The 25,246-nt window shown below is 48.3% G+C and overlaps 1 protein-coding gene across 1 annotated transcript; it reads left to right on the top strand.

Moving 5' to 3' along the window:
- Positions 1-3,029: 3,029 nt before the first annotated feature.
- Positions 3,030-25,121, top strand: ERFE (erythroferrone). The gene is made up of 8 exons (XM_074964250.1): positions 3,030-3,310; positions 10,751-10,873; positions 11,903-12,005; positions 14,381-14,604; positions 16,963-17,071; positions 19,311-19,401; positions 22,796-22,871; positions 24,850-25,121. The coding sequence occupies exons 1-8, from the start codon at positions 3,116-3,118 to the stop codon at positions 24,946-24,948; spliced, it is 1,020 nt and encodes a 339-aa protein (XP_074820351.1). The 5' UTR covers positions 3,030-3,115; the 3' UTR covers positions 24,949-25,121.
- The last annotated feature ends 125 nt before the right edge of the window (positions 25,122-25,246 follow it).

Below are 25,246 nucleotides of genomic sequence, written 5' to 3'. Positions count from 1 at the left end.
TGTTCATGCACTATTTGACAAGGCACTGTTTGTATAGTATGATGAGTTACTGTCACAGGGTGGCTGGCCCCATTAAATGAAGCAGGTCCAGCGCCTCTGTGCCAGGACAGGTGCCCCAGTTTGGTGAATTAAAAAGGTGGGGTGGCACCTTCTTAATTTCTATAAAGAATCAGGGACAAACAGAGGGACAAGGTCCTTGAAGGAAGCTGTTGGTTTCTGGAGGCAAGGCTGAAGAGCAGCAGAGGGGATTGCCCGTTGAGCTCCCTGAGCCAGGGTAGTAGGGCTGAAGGCAGGAGGAGCAAGGACGGACTTACCTGGTGATGTGTCCATGCTGGAGAGCTAGGAAAGAATACTGGAACAGGGGGATTGATGGCAACTCTCCTGGTGAAGAGGCACTCCCAGTCGAGAGGCTGGGGAGGGCAGGTTTCTATGGGAAGAGTGGGCTGGCAGCAAGACAGGAGAAGGCCAGAGATGTGCCTGTGTGTGGTGACAGATGCCAGAGTGTGGTATATGCTACATTAGTAGCCTAGATCTTGTGAGATTTTAAGGACCACATGCACTGGGGTGAGCCTGGGGGTGAGCCTGGTTGGGGCCTTTCGTTGTGGATTGTTTATTTTTGTAACAATCTGGCCTCAAGGAGGTATTATTAAGGGAAAAGAGAGCCTGTTGTTCCGGCCTTAGGGCCCAAGAGGGGATGTGGGATTTAATCCTGGTGTTAGGCCCCAGGCTACAAGGCGGTGCTCAAGGATAAGGGGGAACTCATGCACGATCAAATCAGTCACATGCAGTAGTGGATTAGCCACTGGGCCAATGGGGCCCATGCCCAGGGGCCCTGGCCAACTGGGGGGCCTTGGAAAAAAGGACACCCCCCTGCACTCCAACCTGCTCTGTCTACCTGGCGCTCCTGCCGGGGAGCAGGGTCGGGGCGTGGGAGCTTGTGCTGCTCCGCCTGCCTGGTGCTCCTGCCAGGGAGTGGAGAAACCTCCTGTGCCCCAACCCCATTTCCCTGGTAGGAACACTGGAGAGGAGGGTGGGGGAGACTGCAGGTGGAAGGGGTGGGGAGGGGCCCCCACTTGCTGTGGCCCAGGGTCTCACAAAGTGGTAATCTGCCTCTGGTCACATGATATGGTTTCTGCTCCCTGATTGGAACAACAAAAAGCTTTGGGGTTCCCCAATATGACTCAGGAGAAATCCTGGTTCTATTGACTTCAGTGGGGCTGGGATCCCACTTTCTATCTCTTTGGAGCCTTTAGAGGCTCCACTCTCTTGCTTCAAGCTAAGCATGTGTTTAAGTGCTTTGCTGGATTGGAGCCAGGGTGCTCAGCACCTGGCAAGACTGAAGCCAAATGCGCTCACATGTGGGATGAGCTCCCTGCTCCACAGCCACTGGCAAGCCCTGGCATCAGTATTTTTGGTGTATATTTGATAAAATCTTTCTCTTCCCTGTGTGCTCCTGGGGGACCTGAGCCAGTTTTAACCCAAAGCCCATGTGGGTAAGGGAGACTACTGCTTCAGGGTTGGCACTGGACACTTCCATGCCCTAGGCAGGACTGACCCCACACTAGGATGGTTGGGCCAGAGCAATGTTGTCATGGTAGCTCCAAGCCCTGGCCACTGTTGCTGCCCGGTCAGGAGAGGGGACTCCCTTAAAGGGTAAAGCCCTAGTGTGTCCCAGCTGCTGCAGGAAACTGAGCAGGTTAGAACCCCTCTGATGAGTTCAGCACCCACCAATGTGGCATATCCCTTAGTGCTCATGGTAACTGGAGGCCAGACCTCCCTTCGCTAATGAGTGGAGCAGCCTATGCCCATCCTATCCATAGCCAGCGAGGCACTGGTAGCTGGATGCTCAGGATGGCCCATGGAAGGGCCTGGGGAGCTCAAGGGGGAAATGATGCAGCGCCTCCAGTTAGTAAGTGGTGAAGTCAGCTGTCCTGAGCAGGAATACCCTATGGTCCCGCTGAAGCTTTGCTGAAGAATCACTTGCATAAAGCATGCAGAGCCCTGGATGGGGTTAGTTCTTCGCTGGGCAAACAGGGACCATTGCCTCTCAGGATGAGCTTGTAGCTCCAGCCACTGCAGCCATAGCCAGACACACAGTGAGGGTCACTCAGATCACCGTGGGCTGAAAGGATTCTAGAGGGTGCTGGCTGGGGATTTGCTTCAATCCCCTCGCTTGTGGCCCTCTCCACAAAAACTGCCTTGTACTTAGTGTGACTGGAGCCTCAGTGCACCTGTCCCTGGGTTCCCAGCTGCCAGTCTCTAGCTCATGGAGCCAGAGGCTGGAAATGGTTGCACCTAACACTTGGAGCCAGGAGGGGGCTCTCTGGCTCCCTGGAGTGCGTGCGGGAAGCAGTGCCTATGAGGCGGGGAATTCAAGCTCATTAAAAGGAGTGGATGTAAGCAAGAATATCAGACTGAGACAGCCAAGGTCTGCTGCGCCAGGAGCAGTGCCCACAGAAACCCAGGGAGAGAGAGGGCAGTGCACCAGGCATGGGTGTCTCTCATGAGCCACAGATCCCAGCCAGGGCCAGGCTGGAGTGAGTGTCACCAGCAGAGAAACTGGGCATTCTCCTGGCCCCTCCAGCTGTGAAGGGAAGGAGCACACGAGAGCTGCTGGGCAGAGACCGTATTTACAGCTCCAAAGGCAGCCCAAGAAAGGAGGCAAGCAAGGGAGATAGCCCTCTCCCAGCTGGACTCAGCCCCAGCTGGTGGCTTTTTAAGCCCATGCCCAGACTCTTGGTCCAAGCTCTCACGCGCAGATTGGAGCAGGGAGTACTCTGAAGTACAGGGACATTTCTCTAAGGGATTCTTGAGCCTACACAATGTGTTTTCCCTTCACAAAGTAGGACGCATTGCCCTCTTCTGGGGTCAGGTGGCTCAGCTGTCGAGTACCAGCTGGCTGTTCTGCAAGGGCAACCCATCTCCTGAGCTGGTGCTGATGGGAGGACAGGCCTGACATTGGTGGAGTATCATCTCTTCTCCCAAACACGCCATTCCTGACGGGACACAGTCTGATTTCTTCTTGCTCTTACGGGCAATGCCTGGCTCTGGGTGGCCATAGAAACTCTGGCTCCCTGAAAGAAAGGACCACCTCTTTGGTGCCCTGTATTGAAGAATGGCTGGATACCTCCCTGCCAGCCGCTGGCTCCTATTACTGTGTGTGGGATTCCTGGCAGTGGCCTCATGCGTTGGCTCAGTGGGGTCGGAGAAACTTGGAAGCAGAAGAAGCCGGGAGAAGAAATCCCAATGGAATGAGTATCCCACAAGGCAGGGAAAAAGCAGCATGCCTCTGCCAGCCTCTAACGACCCGGTAAGCACTTAAACTACCAGCACCTAGTTGTAGGGAATTGAGCAAAGATCTAAACTCAGAGCAACCAAAGCAGGAAAGTGGGTGATGCGCAGACAATCTAATTTCTGAGCTGAGTGAATGTGATTGCAAGTAAAATCTACTCAGGGGAATTTGAGTTGTGTGATTACTTTTTTTTTTTTTTTTACACACACACACACACAGAGAGTGGGTAGGGATGGTTTTATGATCACTTTTTCACCTTTGGGTGACCACACTTGTTTATTGTCAATGAACAACTGACTTTTGCCACGAGAAAGCATCGAGAATCTAGCACAAACCAAGCACTCTGAAAGCAAGCCTGCTGGCTCATAAAATGTTAGCAAGTGCCCCAAATATTTCCAGATTTCTCATAAATATTTTGCACAGCAAACATTTTCTCAGCTCTGTTGAAAACATACAACCACTGAGTTTGTCTTGCAGCTTATAGGTTACAGCTGATCAACTGTGTCACATAAAAGAACTGCAGTGGGATTGACCTGTGATCCACCAGATCAGGAGTCTGTCTCCAAGTACAGATACGCCAGAGGCAGGGGCAAGAATCCTCATAATTATGGAGAGACAGTTTCTTCCTTTCCCCAAGCAGTTAGTGACAGCTTATATCCTGAAACATTAGGTTTCAGAGACTTTCTAAAATTTTGTATGTTATCTGATGTCACCATTGATGTTGTTCTGATTAACTGTACAACCATCTAATCATTTGTTCAATTCAGCTAAGCTCTTGGCCTCACTAATACCTTGTGGCAATGAGTTCCATAGATCAATTGTGCATTATACAAAAAAAATCCTTTGATTGCTTTTTAAATTGGCAGTCTTTCACTCGCAATGACTGTCCCTGTTCTTATGTTACAAGAAGGTAATCGTGAGTTCCTGGTTGACAAATATCTGTGCTACTTTAAAAACAAATCCAGTGGGCCAAATGCAGGGGTGATGTGCAAAGGTGACTGTGTAAGTAGGTTTGTAGGAGGTTAAGATAATATAATTTAACCTGAGGGGCCAGGAGAAGGTGTAAATTATCCCAACTTAGACTCTAGTCCACTACCAACACATTTGCCTCAATAATTTGCCAACCCACATTCCTACATGAGTGCAGACAAGCTCTGAAGGATAAAACTGAATTGCTCTAAGAAGAGCTGGAGTTTAGACTCCAGCCCTCACATATTCAATCTGTCCTATTGGAGCAGCTGATGGACCAGGAGGCTCAGTCCTTATCCACCCAGAAATCTCTTTCCACTTATCTGCTCAAGCAGTTATTAAAGGTGCTATTGGCAGGGTTAAACTCTCTCCTGGGCGAGAGGGCAAGAGCAGCCCTCTCAGGAGAATGAATTTCCCACCCTCATTCCTCCGCTCTCAGATCAGGGGAAAGACGGAAGCTGTGTCCAGTAGTTTATGAATGGGTGGAAAACACATGGCTAGAGATGCCAGCCGTTACTATTTGACCGGGGTATTCTTTTATATCCCATCCAACCCCCGGGGGCCTTCTTTGGCCTCATTCCAACAATGCCCACTGCACTGTGCTAGGGAGATACGTAAATGCCTTAAGTTGGGTGATCTGCATAGCTGGGGGAGCCCAGCTAAGGCAGCTTTGCGAATCAGTCAGCACAGAAACACATTAGCTGCTTAAAAAATGTGTGGACCCTGGGGGCTCTGCCAGCAGGTCCTGCTCAGAGAGTCCAAAGTGCTGCACCAGCAATCTGAAAAGTGCCCCAGCTCACTGTGTATGCAAAAAGTTGTGAGGCTAGCCATACCGATGACTTGGGATCTTCAGGCTATTCCAAATTAGCAGCAGCAGTGCACAGAGCATTTGTTTAAAACACAAGGAACACAACACACTGGAGTCAGTGCAGTGGAGTTTATAGTGCTGCTCCAGGAGTGCACATTAAAAATTCAGATTCCATGATCATTCAGGCCTGTTCTTACCCAAAATTAACTTGCAACAAATCTCAGTGCTGGCCTGTTGGGTATGTAGGCTTGGAAGGATTAGAATTTTATTGGTAAATGTCAATAAATGTTGATTTTTGCCATACACGCACAAACCAACAAAAAAGTATTTCCATTGATGATCACTGAAATTTACGGATAGGCAAAGTAAGAAAAATGCTGCTTGAGAAATTATTCGAGTTTTGATTTAAGGATATTCACATTGTATTGTTTGCCATGGGACGTTGACAATTTGTGTTTTAAGAGTTATAAAGCTTTAACATTTGGAATCGCAATGTCTGCTGGCAATAGCAGATACCCCTGCCATAATTTTCTGCAAATGTGGACATTTAAATTGATAAAACTCTAAACAAAAGGTTAAAAATAAACATTGATATTATAAACTGAGTTCTGGCCCGCCTAATTATACACTTGGGCAATCAGCCTGTGTTACACCTTTTTTCTCGAGCTCTTCTGCTTCTCACTCACCAATTTGTAAGCACCTAGAGGGTTATAAGAAATAGCCAGCATGGATTTGTCAAGAACAAATCATGCCAAACCAACCTAATTTCCATCTTTGACAGGGTTAGTGGATAGAGGGGAAGCTGTAGACATGCTATGTCTTGATTTGTAGTAAGGCTTTTGACACAGTGCCACATGACATGAGTAAACTACAGAAATGCAGTCTAGATTAAATTACCATAAAATGGGTGCACAACTGGTTGAAAGATCACAATCAAAGAGTAGTTATCAATGGTTCACCATCACACTGGGAGGGCGTATCTAGTGGGGTGCTGCAGGGCTCTGTCTTGAGTCTGGTACTAATCAATATTTTAATGGATGACTTGGATAATGGAGTGGAGAGTGTGCTTATAAAATGTATGGGGGACATTAAGATGACACTTTGGAGGACAGGATTAGAATTGAACATGACCTTGACAAATTGGAGAATTGGTCTGAAATCAACAAGATGAAATTCATTAAAGACAAGTGCACAGTACCACACTTAGGAAGAAAAAAAATCAAATGCACAACTACAAAATGGGTAATAACTGGCTAGGTGGTAGTACTGCAAAAAGGGTTATAGTGGATCACAAATTGAATATGAGTTGACTTGTTGGGAAAAATGCTAAAATCAGTCTGGGATTATATAAGCATGAGGGTCATGTAAGACATTGGAGGTAATTGTCTCATTCTACATGGCACTGGTGAGGTTTCAGATGGAGTAGAGTCCAGTTCTGGGCACTACACTTTAGGAAAAATTAGGACAAACTGGACAAGTTTAGACTAACCTGACCCATGAGGAAAAGTTTTAAAAAACTGGGCATGTTTAGTCATGAGAAAAGAAGACTGAGGGCAGATTTGATAACAATCTTCAAATATGTTAAGGACTGTTATAAAGAGGACAGGGATCAGTTGTTCTCCATCTCCACTGAAGGTTGGACAAGCAGTAATGAACTTAATTTGCAACAAGGGGTTTTAGGTTAGGTATTAGAAAAAGCTTTCCAACTGTAAGCGTATCTAAGCTCTGGAACAGGCTTCTAAGGGAGGATGTGGAATCCCCATCGTTGCACGTTTTTAAGAACAGGTTGGACAAACAACTGTCAGGATGGTCTAGGTATATGTGGTTCTGCCTCAGCGTTGCGGGCTGGACTTGATGACCTCTTGATGTCCCTTCCAGCCCGACATTTGTATGATTATGTTGATCTGTAGCTGGTGATATTTTGAAGATGACTTTTGTTCACTTGGAATAGACCGTAGACCATTATTATTTACAATACATATTAAAAAGCACCTCAGCTAGGCTATAGGTGCCTCTGCCACCAATGGAAAGTACATTTGGCTCTGGTTGAATTGATTGCCAAGTGCATGACATAAAACTACACAAAACTTATTTGTCGGGCCCATGGTTTTCCCATGAGGATGGGAGTTTTTAGGCAGTTATTTCATAGATTTCAAAGCCCAAAGGGACTCATTTATTATGATCTCCTGTATATCACGGGCCATTAAACCTCCCCTAGATACCCATGCATTGAACCCAATGACTTTAGTTAGACTAAAGTGGTTCAGTCCTCAGAAGACTAACCTGCTGTGTGCAGAGAACAGGAGAGCCCCAGCTGCCACCAGTGCCATAGGCCCCCACAGTTGCAGGGAATTGATTAGGTGAGATATGCCTTTTAAGTAACTGGACATGTCATTCCTTGGCTGGCAGTTTTCTAGCCATGCTGTATTGTCAACCCCTTTAGGGAGCAACCTTCCCTCTAAGACCATTGACATTGGCCAGCAGCTAACAGTGCCTTCTCCTCTTGGGCTTCCATCGGTCCCCTCCTTTGGGTGTATGGAGGGATTCTACACTACTAGCGGAAGTGACTGGCCTCCTTGGGATGGCTATGTGGAAGTCCTGCCTGCATCTCCCACTGGTGTACAGTTCCCTTGCTAATGAGCAGGTGGAGAGACATGGCAAGTACAGCAAATGGAAGATATCTAGCTGCACTGTCCCGGCACCTTCCCACATCACCCTCGTGTGGTAGAGATGGGGGAGTTGGGGCAAAAGAAAAGTTCAATGGCTGGCCCAAGGGCACACAAAAAGTGCCTGGTAGTGCTGAGATGGCACCTAGTTCTTTGGATATTTATTCTGTGGATTTTTGTACTCTCTGCTTGAAGCCTAATAAACTCCAACATGCCTGGGGAAATAACACACGTGCAATGTGAGAAGGGACTTGGAAGTGACAATGGGCAGCAAGTTAGATGGCACCAAAGTAGCCCATGCAGTTGTGTATGGAGCTGTCTCTGGTCCAGCTCCTCAGCTGGTATAAACTGAACTAATACTGACTGGAGACTCATGCTCTTGCTGTCCAGCCCTGTGAAGAGCAGCAGCATGCTGGGTGACCAGAGCACAGGACTGGGACTCAGGAGATCTTGGATCTAATCCACACAATGCTGGTGGCTCACTGTGTGATCCTGGACAAGTCACACAGCTTCCCTGTGCCTCAGTATTCCCATCTGATGGAAATGAAACCTCAGGCATGTTCTCTTCCCTTCAGCCATACAGCCCTCCAGACTCTGTGGACCAAGTGTGAGTCGCTCATCCAACCATCCCTCCTAGCCACAATAAGTATTCTGTGTCACTGGTGGAGCCAAGGCTTCCCCATGACACACATCACACCTGGGTGGACCACAGGAGGTGGACCACAGTAGCTGGTCTGCTGGAGCCTGCTCCTCTGGCAGCTGCCAACACCGCTCGGTAATCTTCTAGAGGGGCTGCTGCTGAGGGCCTGCTGTCCTCTCTTCCTTCCCCCAGCACTTATTGATTTCAGAGGCAGCTAGGCTAAATATCTGGGAAGAGCAGGCCTTAGACCACTGCCTCTGCCACAATCACAGCTGCTGTTGCAACAGCCAGGGAGAGACTAGGGCCAGAACTCAGACCTTGCCTGGCTGATCTTTGCTACAGTGAACAACATGCCACTGTTACACTAGTTTCAGAGTAACAGCCGTGTTAGTCTGTATTCGCAAAAAGAAAAGGAGTACTTGTGGCACCTTAGAGACTAACCAATTTATCTGAGCATAAGCTTTCGTGAGCTACAGCTCACTTCATCGGATGCATACTGTGGAAAGTATAGAAGATCTTTTTATACACACAAAGCATGAAAAAATGGGTGTTTACCACTACAAAAGGTTTTCTCTCCCCCCACCCCACTCTCCTGCTGGTAATAGCTTATCTAAAGTGATCACTCTCCTTACAATGTGTATGATAATCAAGGTGGGCCATTTCCAGCACAAATCCAGGGTTTAACAAGAACGTCTGAGGAGGGGGGGAGGAAGGAAAAAACAAGGGGAAATAGGTTACCTTGCATAATGACTTAGCCACTCCCAGTCTCTATTCAAGCCTAAGTTAATTGCATCCAATTTGCAAATGAATTCCAATTCAACAGTCTCTCGCTGGAGTCTGGTTTTGAAGTTTTTTTGCTGTAGTATCGCAACTTTCATGTCTGTTTCATGTTTACCTGCACATCCACCAATGTGATATATGCCATCATGTGCCAGCAATGCCCCTCTGCCATGTACATTGGTCAAACTGGACAGTCTCTACGTAAAAGAATAAATGGACACAAATCAGATGTCAAGAATTATAACATTCATAAACCAGTCGGAGAACACTTCAATCTCTCTGGTCACGCGATTACAGACATGAAAGTTGCGATATTACAACAAAAAAACTTCAAAACCAGACTCCAGCGAGAGACTGTTGAATTGGAATTCATTTGCAAATTGGATACAATTAACTTAGCGTTACACTAGGGGCTTTATAAACTTCATGGGCCAGACCCTGAGCTGGTGTGGGTTGACACTGACTTCAGTGGAGCTGTGCCACTTTACACCAGGGGAGGTTCTGGCCTTATTTGCCACATGGGTTATGGCTAGGGTGACCAGATAGCAAGTGTGAAAAATTGGGACAGGGAGTGGGGGTAATAGGAGCCTACATAAGACAAAGCCCCAAATATCGGGACATCTGGTCACCCTAGTTATGGCTACAGTGCAGTCAGAGGCGTGACTGCAGCATGTGCAGATAAACCTGAGCTAGCGCGGATCTAGTCAACGCCAGTAACACAGAAGCTGCAGTAGCACAGGCAGCAGCATGGGCTAGCCACATAAGGACATACCAGAGTCCCGTGCTTAGACAACATCACTGCTATTGTTATTCACACTGGCTAGGGTATGGCTACACGGCTTGCAGTCACACCTCTGACTACAGCGCAGATAGACCCATACAAGAATTACCTTACCTTCCACTAAAATGCAGCTACCGCTAGGTGAAACAGGTACAGCAACAGTCTAGGGCAACAGCTGACAAACTGAAATTGCGGGAAAGACTTAGCACTTCACCAAGACGCTGATTTGTGCTCTTGTGAAGTTTTAAGTGGACCTGTGTTAGTTGTAACTCACCAAACCTCTCCACTAATGCACCATACCTTCCCCCGTTGTAATGCACCAGCACACCAGCACCACCGGCTCATATGCCCACAACCCACCCCCACGCTGGGCTAATATTCATGGCTGCAAGAAGCACTGTGGGCTGTATAATGACCTCTATTTACATCCCCTCCAAAACATGTGCCCCAGAAACACTGCTGCTGCTGGTGCTGGGGCACTGGGTTAGTCCCACCCAGAGGGAAGAGTGCCCTCTACAGAGTTTCTTTGAGTCCAGAGCTTTTCAGAGGTACCCCAGGTAGCCCAGTTCCCCATATCCTGCATGCTGTGAGCAGGGCACAGCTCCCTGGCCAGCAGATAAGGCAGTCACAGTGGTCAGGAACTCATTAACACTCCAGCAAAGCACAGGCTGGTTTCCGGCTGGTGAGTTCCTGCCCCTGCTGTGTAATGGGAGTAGCGTTGAAGAATGGCACCCACCTGTGTCTGAACCACTCAGCAGCCCACAGAGCTGGTTACTGTCACTTTCTGTGTTCTTATTCTTTGATCTTCTGACAGGAACCCCTTCCTGAGCGGTCTCGCAGCATCAACCCCCGGGATGCCTGGATGCTCTTTATGAAACAATCAAACAAAGGGGTGAACAGCAAGAAACAGGGCAAAGGCAAATCAAAAAAATTCAAGGTATGTATTCACATCCCCGGTGTGTCTGCACAACCCACCCCAGGAAGCCCTGGCTCAGACTCACTGCGCCCCATCTCACACAGAGATCCCAGGGCTGCTGCACCCACCCCACACAGACATCCCTGGCACAGGCCCACTGCGCTCCACCCTCCACTGAGCTCCTCAGCCTGGGCCCACTGCGCCCCACGCCCAACAGAACTCCTCAGCCTGGGCCCATTGCGCTCCTCCCCGCACAGAGCTCCTCAGGTTGGGCCCACTGTGCCCCTCCCCTCACAGAGATGCTCAGCCTGGGCACACTGCGCCCCTCCCCTCACAGAGCTCCGCAGGCTGGGCCCACTGCGCCCCTCTCCTCACAGAACTACTCAGCCTGGGCCCACTGCACCCCTCCCCTCACAGAGATGCTCAGCTTGGGCCCACTGTGCCCCTCCCCTCACAGAACTACTCAGCCTGGGCCCACTGCGCACCTCCCCTCACAGAGATGCTCAGCTTGGGCCCACTGTGCCCCTCCCCTCACAGAACTACTCAGCCTGGGCCCACTGCGCCCCTCCCCTCACAGAGATGCTCAGCCTGGGCCCACTGCACCCCTACTCTCACGGAGCTCCTCAGCCTGTGCCCACTGCGTCCCTCCCCTCACAGAGATGCTCAGCTTGGGCACACTGCACCCCACCCCACATGGAGAGCCCTGGCCTGAGCCTACTGTGCCCCCACTCCAGAGAGCCTGGTCTGGGCCCATGGCATCCCTGGTGTAACAGCCCTACTCCTTCTGAGCCCAGAACAGACCCAGAGGGTGGGGCTAAAAACAGTGACCAACCCAGCAGAGATGGCTAATCCTGCTGAGATTCCAGCACAGAGTTCAGAAGAGGCAGGTGCCCTTTCGGACAGTGGGAAGGGGAAGGGTGCCAGGATGTGGGTGACTAGAGGCTGGCACTGTGGGATGGAGCCATTCTTACTGGATCTACACTGGCTAGCTGTGCCCTAATTTAAAGGCACATTGAACTGACCAGCTCTGTGCTCTGTCTGGGGTTCCAGTTTGGCCTGCCAGGCCCACCAGGTCCCCCAGGCCCTCAGGGGCCTCCCGGATCCCTGGTGACACCAGAAGAATTGCTAAAGGACTTCCGGCTGCTGTTGAAAGGTACAGTATGAAAGCCAGTGCTGAATGCATCTCCACAGGCACTTCAGCTGGCCTGGGGAGGTTGGTGCCCCATGCTCAGTGCCAGGTTTACAATGGTGCCAGTGGCTCCATGGAACCGGGCCCATGCTCAGAAGGGGCCCCGGCCTGCTCTGCTTGCACTGCGGCCCGAGACCCCATTTCTCCCCCTGCCCACCACTTGCTCCTCTCAGCCTGCCTGCCGGCTGGCCGAGAACTCCTCTACGACCCCTGGCCCCACCCCCCTGCTCCTCTCTGCCCCCTGGCAGGACCCCAGTGCACCTCTGTCTCCAAGCCTGTAGGGCCCCGCCTGTCTCCTTGGGGCTGAGCCACCTGGGACTGGTGTAGAAGCCTGGCCAGTCTCAGCCTGGGGAGGGGGTGGAGAGGTAGGGGGGCTTGGCTGGGCCCCTCCAGGCAAGTGCATCTTGAGGGAGGCCTTGGCCTGGCTGATCACACCACTCCTGAATGGACAGAGCAATTCCCGGCCCCAGGACCAACCCTGGCTGTGCTGCTGGCTCAGCTCACTGACGAGTGCAGTCACTGGGGAGTCTGGGGGTGCAGTCACTGGGGGGTGGGGGTGGGAAGATGTGCTGGGCTGTGAGGGGGCGGGGAAGATGTGTGTGTTGGGGCAATAGGGAGTGGGGGTTCTGTGGGGGGTGCTCGGCAGTTGTGGTGGGGCTGTGGGCAGGGGAGTGCTGGGCAGGGGTGGTGTTGTGCAGGGCGCTGTGAATTTCTGGGGGCGGTCTGGGGGGCACTGGTCATAGTGGGTCTGGGGGGGCTCTGGTCATAGGGAGTAGGGGTGGTGTTGGGCAGGGGGCTCTCTGGTGTGGCATGGGCCCGCTCCCCAAGGGGAAGGGGCATGCTGGCATCACAGGGCCACTTCACGTCTGGCAACTACCGGTTTGTAAATAGTGCCCTCACACTGGGCTGGGTGGAGCGGGGTCGCCCCTGCCATGCCATGCCCCTGGCTAGTCCCTTGGTCTGGGGACTGACCTCCCCACGCCATGCTCCACTGCCTCAATGGGGGCCCACAAATATGTTTGGCACCAGGCCCACAAAAGTTTAATCCGGCCCTGCTCATGCTGCAGGGAGCGTGACACTGAAGGGACAAGAGCTCATGTCCTCCCGGGGGTGCAAGGTCACCTTGTGAATCTGATCTCCCCTCCCTCGGGGTTGAGGTTAAGGAGAATAAGGGCTAGTCTACACTGGCAATGCTAAAGTGCTGCCGTGGCAGCACTTTTAACGTGGCTTGTGTAGTCACGGCAGAGCGCTGGGAGAGAGCTCTCCCAGCTCTCTAAAAAAACCCACCTCCATGAAAGGCGTAGCTACCAGCGCTGGGAGTGCAACTCCCAGTACTGGTGCACTGTCTACACTGGCAGCCTGGCTTTTCACACCCCTGAGCGAGAAAGTTGCAGTTCTGTAAAGTACCGGTGTAGACAAGCCCTTAGTGGTTAATGTCTAGTGCATGTGGGGAGTCGACACCTTGGTGGGTGCAGGGGCAGTAAGTTGGCATGCAGTGCTGCTTAGCTTGCCAGCCCAGATACAAGAACCAGGTAACTGGAGCAGGGGTGTATGTCTGGGGTGGTGTCTCACTCCCTCTTACACTGGTGCTCAGCCAGACTCAAACTCCAGCCCCAGGAGCAGCTTTACACTTTCAGTATATTGGTTATTTCTACATAAGTTTCCAGTACAGAGTTTTACTCACACATCAGGACATGACTAACTACACATTTCAAATGTGGACTTTGTCTAATGTCACAAATAATAGTTGCTAACACACGTCTTGGTGATGAGGTACGTATTTGTCTCTGTGTGTGTGTGGATGTTAGGGAAGTGACTTAAGCCCCAATCCAACCCCCGTTGCAGTCTTTGGAGAGTCTCCCACTGACTGCAGTGGTAGGTGTGTGCTTGTGTGGTGAGATTTGTGTATGTCACAAACTCATTCCCTGTTTATCTCCAACACCTCAAAGGACTTCCCATTAGTTTTTTGGCTCAACACTTAAGAATCAAACTCAGCAACAATAATTGGGAACCCCAGAGAACTAATATTCCTTTCCTGGCTTCATGACTGCAATGAAAACCAATGGGAGCATTCGCCAACAAACCTCACTGCTGCCTAAAATGACCAGGACAGAACATTTGCCTGGATCAAGCACATGAAGCAGGGATGACTGAGATTCAGTCTCACCGGATGGTGCCAGCTTGCTGGGCTTTGACTAGAATTCACACCAGCGTCCATCCTGCTTCCATTGACATCAAGGGGCATTTTACCATTGGTTCCAATGGGAGCAGTCATTTTTGAGAACCCTTTGTAAATCGGTGACTTCTAAAACTGATTCTCTGGGGGGGCGTTCTCTCAGAGGTGGTAAAGGAGCGGGAGAGGATGAGCCTGAAGGCCTGTGAAGGTTGCCAGGAAGGTGAGGAAGAGGAGGAGAGAGGAGAAGATGACATCTTGGCACTGGTTGCTGGTCCGTTCGCAAAGAGTAAGCCACAGCATCGAGTGGAGGCAGCCTTCCACTGCCGGATACGGAGAAACATTTCCATTGAACGGAGATCCCTGCAAGAGCTTCGGATCTATTACATAGTGAGTGAGGGAGGGAGTTTGTCATTCTGAACTGGCAAAAATGCAGATTCAGTAACACTGACATGTTTCCCGAATTTATGTTGGTTTCACCAAATTGTTTTGGTGAAAAAACAAAGTCCAAAAATTGACATTTTTCTAAATGAAACGTTTCAAATTTTTGGCTCAAAACACCTTTTTGTTTCAAAATTTTCTTTAATTTTATTTAAAAAACCCAATAAAATGTTTTAAAATAGTTGGAATCAAAATGAAACATTTCAATTTTGCCTAATGAAATATTTTGTTTGACCTGAAACAAATTTTTTTCTACTTTTTAATTTGCTGAAACATTTTATTTTTGGTTCAGCCTGAAATTGCGTCTTCTTTTTTTCCCCAATTTTTCAGAATTGCTAGTGAATTAAAAAAAATCCATTATTCTCACAGCTATATTCCCAGCATCTGATCTCTCTGAGGAAGATGAATATAACTTCAATCCAACCCCCATGGAAGTCTATGGGGAGATTCCCATTGACTTCAGTGAGCATTAGATCAGGCCCTAACCTCCCAAATGCTCCTTGCCATTTGTGCCATACTATAGGTGTGTGTGCCAGGGGTGGGGGAAGGGGGGTTACTTCCTTTTAGCCTCCTAGCCAATTGCAGGCCAATTAAAATCCCTAGACAAACTTTTATGTACCAATGGAGATAAGGCTGAGTACACATCAGTAATTTAGCATACAAAATTTTACAGGGATTTTATTTTTAGCCCCAAAATAAGCATTACAGACCAGGAAATTCAGAGTTAAGGTTAAACATACATGAAATCTAGATACAGTAGAACCTCGGAATTATGAACACCTCGGGAATGGAGGTTGTTCGTAACTCTGAACAAAACATTATGGTTCTTTCAAAAGTTTACAACTGAACATTGACTTGATACAGCTTTGAAACTTTACTATGCAGAAGAAAAATGCTGCTTTTAACCACCTTAATTTAAATGAAACAAGCACAGAAACAGTTTCCTTACCTTGTCAAATCATTTTTTTAATCTTGTCAGATCTTTCTCTTTTTTTTTCAGTAGTTTACATTTAACACAGCCCTGTACTGTATTTGCTTTTATTTTGGTCTTTCCTGCTGCCTGATTGTGTAAGTCCGGTCCAAATGAGCTGTGTGGTTGACCGGTCAATTCATAATTCTGGTGTTCGTAACTCTGATGTTCTACTGTATATTAAGACCTGTTAATGCAGTTAAGACACCCAGAACAACCTTAAAAACTCTGACCTATAATGATGCCATATACTACACACACAGATAAGAATTATGTGTTTTTTTTCCATGAGTTCTTCTCATAGTGTCACCACAACCCAGAATTCCCTGCCCTGAAGAATTCCCTGCCCTGTCTGTATAGGTTGTGCTTTACAACATATACAGACAAGACTAAAGGAGTACTATTATCCCCATCTTCCAGATGAGGAAAAGAGGCAAAGAGAGATTATGCAGCTTGCCCACAGCCACATAAGAAGTCTGCGGCAGAGCTAGGAATTGGACTCTGAGTAGGGTTGCCAACTTTCTAATTTCTGAAAACCGGACACTACAGCAGAAAAGCCGGAACCTCCACCCTCCACCTCTTCCCCCACCCCTGCTCCGCCTCTTCCCCTGAGGCCCCCACCATCACTCACTACTGTCCCCACTTCCCCTTCCTTGATCCCTTCCCCCCACGCCTCCCCCCGCAGCTGGGCGCTCTCTACTCTGGACAGGAGCCTGCCTGTCCGCCCATGAGATGCAGACGGGAGACGGCCCCAGTTGAGTAAGGACTGGTGTGGGTTGATGACCCAATGCCTCCTCCCTTGGCCCCCCCCCACCTGTGGTAACTGGACTTTTGGTGTCGTCAGTACCTGTGATCGGACACTGTACAGGTCCCCTTTCAACCAGACTTTCCGGTCAAAAACTGGACAGCTGGCAACCCTAACTCTGAGCCTTCTAAAGTCCTTCACCAGCCATCCTCCCTTTTTAACCTACTGATCAAAGTTTGCTTGCAGGTATTAGCTGATGAATAATTCTGAGTAACAAACACATTTGAAAACAATCATGGTCAGATGTCAGATAATCTGTGAACAACTAGAAAACAAGACAAATTTGTCAAATATGTTGTTAGCCCTGGTCTGTACTTAAAAATTTTATGGCATAACTGTGGCAGTAAGAGGCCTAATGTAGATACAGTTATATTCTGTGTGCTGCGATCACCCTCTGCTTGCACTACAGACACAGCCTATGTCTGTTTCCTGAGAGGACACTGCTAGTTTAGCGCCCATCTCCTAGTGCAATATGCAGAATTGGGATGGTGTCTTGCAGTGTGCACAGTCTTGCCTTTCTCTTTGTTACTAGCCTCAGAAAGAGGGGGTGTTCCATCGAGGCCTGGGGCTGAACCTGACCAGCGGCCAATACACAGCACCTGTTGCAGGGTACTACACCTTCACTGCAACCTTGCACATTGGTAAGCTTTCCTGCTGCCTGGCACACGGAGCTGGCCTCCACAGCATGGCGATGCTGTTGAATCATAGAATCATAGAAGATTAAGGTTGGAAGAGACCTCAGGAGGTCATCTAGTCCAACCCCCTGCTCAAAGCAGGACCAACCCCAACTAAATCATCCCAGCCAGGGTTTTGTCATGCCAGGCCTTAAAAACCTCATTGGAAGGAGATTCCACCACTTCCCTAGGTAATGCATTCTAGTGCTTCACCATCCTCCTAGTGAAATAGTTTTTCCTAATATCCACCTAGACCTCCCCCACTGCAACTTGAGACCATTGCTCCTTGTTCTGTCATTTGCCACCACTGAGAACAGCCTAGCTCCATCCTCTTTGGAACCCCCTTCAGGTAGTTGAAGGCTGCTATCAAATCCCACCTCACTCTTCTCTTCTGAAGACTAAATAAGCCCAGTGTCCTCAGACTCGCCTCATAAGGCATGTGTTCCAGTCCCCTAATCATTTTTGTTGCCCTCCGCTGGACTCTCTCCAATTTGTCCACATCCTTTCTGTAGTGGGGGCTACAAAACTGGACGCAATACTCCAGATGTGGCCTCACCAGTGCCCAATAGAGGGGAATAATCACTTCCCTCGATCTGCTGGCAATACTCCTACTAATGCAGCCCAATATGCCGTTAGCCTTCTTGGCAACAAGGGCACACTGTTGACTCATATCCAGTTTCTCGTCCACTGTAATCCTTAGGTCCTTTTCTGCAGCACTGCCGCTTAGCCAGTCAGTCCCCAACCTGTAGTAGTGCCTGGGATTCTTCCGTCCTAAGTGCAGGACTCTGCACTTGTCCTTGTTGAATCTCATTCTTTTGGCCTAATCCTCCAATTTGTCTAGGTCACTCTGGACCTGTCCCTACCCTCCAGCTTATCTACCTCTCCCAGCTTAGTGTCATCCGTGAACTTGCTGAGGGTGCAATCTGTCCCATCATCCAGATAATTAATGAAGATGTTGAACAAAACTGGCCCCAGGACCAACCCCTGGGGCACTCCACTTGGTATCGGCTGCCAACTACACATAGAGCTGTTGATCACTACCCGTCTATTCATCCAATCCATACTTTTTTAACTTGCTGGCAAGAATACTGTGGGAGACCGTATCAAAAGCTTTGCTAAAGTCAAGGTATATCTCGTCCACTGCTTTCCCCATGTCCACAGAGCCAGTTATCTCATCATAGAAGGCGATCAGGTTGGTCAGGCATGACTTGCCCTTGGTGAATCCATGTTGACTGTTCCTGATCACCTTCCTCTCCTCCAAGTGCTTCAAAATGGTTTCCTTGAGGACCTTCTCCATGATTTTTCCAGGGACTGAAGTGAGGCTGACCAGTCTATAGTTCTTTGGATTCTCCTTCTTCCCCCTTTTAAAGATGGGCACTATATTTGCCTTTTTCCAATCATCCGGGACCTACCACGATTGCCACAAGTTTTCAAAGATAATGGCCAATGGCTCTTCAGTCACAGCAGCCAACTCCCTCAGCACCCTCGGATGCATTGCATCCAGCCCCATGGACTTGCGTATGTCCAGCTTTTCTAAATAGTCCTTACCTTGTTCTTTCACCACTGAGGGCTGCTCACCTCCTCCCCATACTGTGTTGCCCAGTGCAGCAGTCTGGGGGCTGACCTTGTCTGTGAAGACCAAGGCAAAAAAAGCATTGAGTACTTCAGCTTTTTCCATATCATCTGTCAATGGGTTGCCTCCCCCATTCAGTAAGAATCCCATACTCTCCCTGACCTTCTTGTTGCTATCATACCTGTAGAAACCCTTCTTGTTACTCCACATACCTTGCTGCAACTCCAATTGTGCTTTGGCCTTCCTGATTACACCCCTGCATGCTTGAGCAATATTCTTATACTCCAACCTAGTCATCCTCCAGGACTCTCTGGGACAGAAACCTAGCTGGCATAAATAAGTGTAGCTCCATTGAAGTTACTGTGCCAGATCCTCTGCTGGTGTAAATCAGCATAGTTCCATTGGAGTCAACATAGAGCGGGTGTGACTTGGTGTACTTCCACTGACAACCATACAGCTACACTAAATTACACCAGCTGAGGCCCAAAACCAGCTATTTGACCAGAGCATTCTGGCTGGCCAGCTGTGTGGGCATGTCTGGCTTCCCTTGGGGGCTGAGGCCTAAGGCTGCCAGTTCTGTTCAGAAGGGGAGAACATCTCGTCCCTGTCTCATTAGCTCTTCTGTGTTTATAGTTCATGGAGAACAACAGAAGAAAGGGCAACAGCGTGCGAGAGATCGCCTGCGGGTACTGATCTGCGTCCAGTCTCTGTGTCAACACAACATGTGAGTGTGTCTGGTAGAGGCATGCCCTCCCTGCTAGCACAGCCAGACAGTTTTTACATTTAAAAGAAGTTTTTCTCTATCTTAGTCCAGAAAGTGAGTGCACAAAAAGGAGGGGCCTACAGTGCATAGGGCACACAGATCATGGCACCACTGTGGCTGTTGGGAGCTGGTGGAGGATTCCCTATGTAGGGGAAATCCCAGGTTGGCCTGGAGCCTCTGTAGCTGCTTCCACACTATCCCCTTTCCTATCCCTCAGAGTAGGGGATCTGGCTGGGAGAGAGAGAGATCCTGTCTGGGGTATCCCTGCACCCTGGTGATTCCTAGCAGCCTGAACAGCCTCTGGGGGCCATTGACAGCTGGGTTTAAACTAGAGCAGCCTTAAGGCTGATCTAACTTAAGACTAGCAATTGGCTTGGCCCCCAGATCAGGTGACATAATGTCACCTTTGTGTGTTCTTTATGCGCCCCAGTCCTGAACTGCACCGAGCACTGTTCTAGACTGGGGCTTGTAACTGGATCTAATAGTATCATCACAGCTACCACTTGTCAAAAAAATGTCAGTGGAACAGTTTCCCACCAAAAAAGTACAGTTTCATCAAAATCCAAATGTTTCACAGAAATGTCAATTTCAATGACATGCTTGAAGCAAAAAAGTTGAAATGACTCTTCAATTTTCTCGTTTCATTTTGAGAGTGTCAAAATGGGGTTTATTATGAGTTTGATTCATTTTGTTTTGATTTTTAACAGATATCATATGTTCATTTACATATATTTAATATTTTAATATATAAATGTCAAAGCAAAGTGAATTAACATTCTCAAAATGAAATGTTTCAATAGTTATGAATGGAAATTGTTTTTGAAATTTTCATTCCACAGGACATTTTGAAATTTCAGCATTTTGTTCTATTTTGGAATGAATGTTTTTTTTTAAAAAAAATCAGAATTGTCTGTGGAATGGAAATACCAGTTTCAGCCAGTTCTAACCACAACCATGCTCTATGGGCCAAATTAATAGTGGAGTCTGTGGGCTTGTCTACATGGGGACTGTTAGGAAGGTTAATCTGAATTAACTGTACTCCACCTCCCTGCGAGGCAGTAGCTATGTCAATAGGAGAATTCTCTCATTGACCTAGCACTGTATACACCAGGAGTTAGATTAGTTTAACTGGACTGCTCAGGGGATTTTTTTCACACTCCCAAGAGACTTAATGTATGTCTACACTGCCCATGTTACAGCACTTTATTGCTGGGGGAGCGCTCTCACGATGATAAAAACAAAACCACCCTGAACGAGCGGTGGTAGCTTTATTGCTGGGAGCACAACTCCCGGTGATAAAGCGCTGTCTATACTGGTGCTTTTCAGCGCTAAAACTTTTGTTGCTCAGAGGTGTTTTTTCACACCCCTGAACAACAAACGTTTTAGCGCTGAAAGTGGCTGTGTAGCCACAGCCTTAGTTATACTGACCTAAGTTCCTAGTGTAGACTGGGCCTTAGATTCACTCTGACTTACATGCATCTTACCAATGTGCAACTTCGACCACATCTGACTTTGGTTCCTGGATGCATAGTTTATAGTGGGCCCTATGTGTCTGGTAGTCAACATGGGAGTGATGAAGTATCATCACTATAGCTTTGTGACAAAGAGCAAAAATATTTCCACAGTGCACGCACTCTGTCTGGTACTGCTCACAGAACAGTGCCACAAACCAAGGAAAACCATAGTTCTGCAGAGTTGTGCCATTTAGTTATTTGGGAATGTTGTCAACCCCTCCTGGCTAATGTCAGCTGATCACAGAGCTGGTCCATGCATGGGACCAAATTAAATTCAATATGCTGGGCTCAGCTAGAACTCTGGGTTGTTTTCCAGAAAAAGTGCAAAGCCCCAAATCTCTCACCTCTGTATAAACAAATCTCACCTCCACAAGGTGCACTGTAAAGGAGGCCAATTTTAGCAAGGATTGTGCCAGAAGAGGCTTGTGCATCTGTCATTACCATCAGAGGCATATACATACAGAACCCATGCATCTAGCTGGGCTAGTAGTGTGCATGTGGGCTAAGATTTTCAAAGCTCGCAAGGGGATTTGAATGTCCAAATCCCATTAGGTTGGAAAAACCTCATGCATTCTATATATATATATAGCTCCCCATGTTATTACACATGTATCCCAAATGTCTTTGCCTGCATAACTCCTACTAAAATGGGATTTTAATTATATGTAACTTTGTTAGTTAGAAAATAGAATATTTACAGTGTTCTGGAGGGACACCCTCTCAGTCAGAAAGGTAGGTCAGGTTCCATGCCCCTTCCATCACTGGCCCCCTGCTGACACTGTCAGCATGAATGCTAACTTTAATGGCTGGCATGTGCGGGCCACTAAGAAATCATAGATTAGGGTTGGAAGGGCCCTCAGGAGGTCATCTAGTCCAACCCCCTGCTCAAAGCAGGGCCAACCTCAACTAAATCATCCCAACTCATATGACTCATTTCATATGAGTGATCCCATTGCCATCAGATTGTAATGGCTTCCAGCCACAACCAGGATAGGTTAGATGGCCATACATGGGGTCAGGAAGGAATTTTCCACCAGGTCAGATTAAAGCCCCAGTGAGTTGGGGCTTTTTCACCTTCCTCTGCAGCGTGTGGCAGGTCACTGTCCAGGATTATATGGAGCTATCTCACAATCATTTCCCTGCCATTGCAGGGGCCGCAGGCGCTGGTGCACCTTGGGCCTGCCTAGTCTATTCCTGTGGCATATCTCAAGTCTCCTGTGGGCTGTAATACTTTTTTCTAATGTCTGTTGTTGGTTTGAGTGTGTGGATGCTGGGGGGAGGGGGTGGTGGAGGGGACCAGTAATATAGAGGTCAGAGGGGGTGATCTGCTGGTCCCTTACGGCCTTACTCTATGACCTTCTGTGAGCCAATGTCCTAGTTGGGAAAAGCACTCTATCCCTATAGGTGTGCTAGCTAGCCCCTTAGTTCGCATAATAAATTGATGGATGGGATGAACCTTCCAGAACATAGCTGAGATAAATATATCAGCATGGGGGCATGAGAAGGCCTACTGAGACTCTGACCATGCTGCACCTACTCTATGGCAAGAGGCTGTCAAGCGCCCGAGTCTGTTCTTGAGGACTACACTTGGTTTGGTTTTTAAAACAAAATTTAGAATGAAATGTAAATAATGACACAGAGGGTGATGAGCAACTTTGCAGAGAGGAGACAAGTTTGCCAGGTCATTGTGCAGTCCTCCCCATCTCTTTAATGTCTGGAACTGAGGATGCGGGAGGCAATCACTCTCTATTACTCTAGATAACTGGCTAGTAGGTGAATTCTGGTGGTACATGGATCGTGCAGGTCACCTCAGTGCTGATATTGCTGTTTCTTGTCTTCAGTTCTCTGGAGACGGTGGCTGGTTTGGACAGCAGTGAACTTTTCACCATCTCAGTCAGTGGAGTCCTGTACTTACAGGTAAACATGGGCAAACTAATGAGGCAAAGGGGTGTTCCTATGGGCAGACCCACCTTGTGCAGTATGCTATTGACATGAGAATGCAGCATAACTGGGCAGCTAACTTTTCACAGTAACTCTACCCATGGAGGGCCAGGCAGCTTTGTACAGCCCATGCTGAAGTCCATGCTATTTTCAGCATGCTAGCTAGCTCAAAGCAAGCAGGAGTATACCTACCCCATCTGTAATCACACCTCCGACTGCGTTGCAGACATGCCCTAATTAAGCACATCCATTCCCAAGTGCAGAAGAAAGCCACTGTGGTTTACAAGCTCTTCAATGCAGGTGGCCGTGTCCTTTTCTACAGAAAGCGCCCTGTGTTGTGGGTGCTACTGGAACCAACCTGTGAAGATGACAGTCACATGCTTCTGCCAGCTGTGCTGGCTTTCCTCTGCGGCTGGGCAGGAAGCTCATTCCTCAGTCTGACTCTGCATCATTTTTCAAAACCAGCCTCAATAATATTGGCATGATCAGCCTTCCATCTCTCTGGGGGCTGAGACCCAGAACCTCAAAGGTATCTGATTTAAACAGGATAAAGCACCTAAATATCTTTGAGGATGTAGACCTGAGTCCCTCCAGTGACCTGCCACAGTACTGCAGAGTTTGGTTTTTAGGGTGTCCTTGCCTACAGTTAGTAGCTTATATCCATAGAACCAGCCAACTATTCTGGTACTATATACCATAGTCCTGATTCCCCGCTGCCTGGCAGCTTGTGTAGTCATTACCACCTGTATAAAGTGCATGTAAAATGCTACTATTTTGATTGGGTAAATGCCTACATGAGGTGCAGGACAATGGGGAAGCCAGCTGCCTAAGGCACCTAAAGGGATAATGCACCATAGCTCTGATAGACCAACTCCCACCATTGACAGACACCCATTACTAAAGGGTAGAGCTTTTGCACTGCACTGTTTTAGTGTTTCCTGATAGTGATACAGATCGGTCACATTCAGATGTTTGATCTCAGCCCAAAGGGTTTGGTTTTGAAAAGGAGGGGATAGTTTAGCAAAACAGCAAAAGTAAGTTTCAACATTTCAGTGGGGCTACTCATCTGTTTGACAGCAGGCTTCAGTGCATGCTCAAGTGGGGCTGGAGAGTGTACAAAATACACAGGAGATGCAAAACAGCAGAGTCCTCATTATAACCTTTACTTTGGCATTTCCCACTTGGTAACATTCTGGTGGATAATTCAGAACCATCCTATTTTGGAGATTGGTTGAGCCCTGAACCAAACCAGCATGTGCTATTGGCTTGTAGCAGCCTGTCCTGGCTGCAGCGCTGTGCAGGATGAGCTTAGCAGCCCTGCCCACTTAGCCATGACATTCTCTAGGGCAGGGCCTACTCTGTCTGTGGTGGGGGAATTCTTCCTCTTCCAGGCTTTTTACAATGCCCTTGATGCAGCTAGTATGCTATATAGGGTATAAACACTGCACACTAAGTCCACGCTCTGACTCAGGTTTGAGCCCAAGCCCACACACAATCTGACCCAGGTTCTATGACCTTGCTAGAGGGTGGGTCAGCCCAAGTCCCACTGTGTCTCAGCCCTGTAATTTTGTACTATAGATACAGGTCATGCCCCAGACCCAAGTCAGAAGGTCTGCATTTGCAGTATGGCTGTTAGCATAGCTATGAGTCCAGCACTTGTAAACCCAGGTTTATAATAGTATGTGAACACTCAAGCATGAACTTGGAAACACTGAGGCCACCTGTCTGGGTCACCCTGGAGTTAGTGGTGCAACGTGACCATACCCAGAGGAGCTGGAACAAGGGACATGTTCTGCTTTAAGTGTAAAACGTGACAACTTTAAGCAGTGTATCACAACCTACATAATTAGTTATTGCTCTATAGATCTGCTGTATTTACATGACACGCTCCTCTATGTGCTGGTTGTAGCAACCTGGGACTATTTTCACTGTCACTCTCATTTCTCCCTTTCAGGCTGGCCAGTATGCCTCAGTTTTTGTAGACAATGCCACTGGATCATCCCTCACTGTTCGAAGTGGCTCGGATTTCAGCGCTGTTCTTTTAGGGGTGTGAATGGTCTCAAACCACCCACCCCTACATGCTATAAGCTGAATTGGTCTCTTCGGCAAGAACCACCTTAATTCCCTCCCACCCAAGCACAGGGAGCAAAGCATAGTGAGGTCAGGAGCAGCAGTCTCTACAGATTCTGCTTGTGCTACAAAACCCAGCCACCAGACACCATACTTTGCACAAGATCTCAAGCATCCAAAGATGATGGAGAGCCAGGAAGAAAATTGGAAGCATGAAAAAGGGAGGACTCACTAAATCCATCCCCCTTTAATTTAATTTAATTTAATCTATGGCCAGATTT

This window comes from Natator depressus, chromosome 9, assembly GCF_965152275.1.
Source record: "Natator depressus isolate rNatDep1 chromosome 9, rNatDep2.hap1, whole genome shotgun sequence".
NCBI lineage: Eukaryota > Metazoa > Chordata > Testudines > Cheloniidae > Natator > Natator depressus.
The sequence above is the reverse complement of the archived record's forward strand: the minus strand, read 5'-3'. Positions and strand labels throughout refer to the sequence as shown.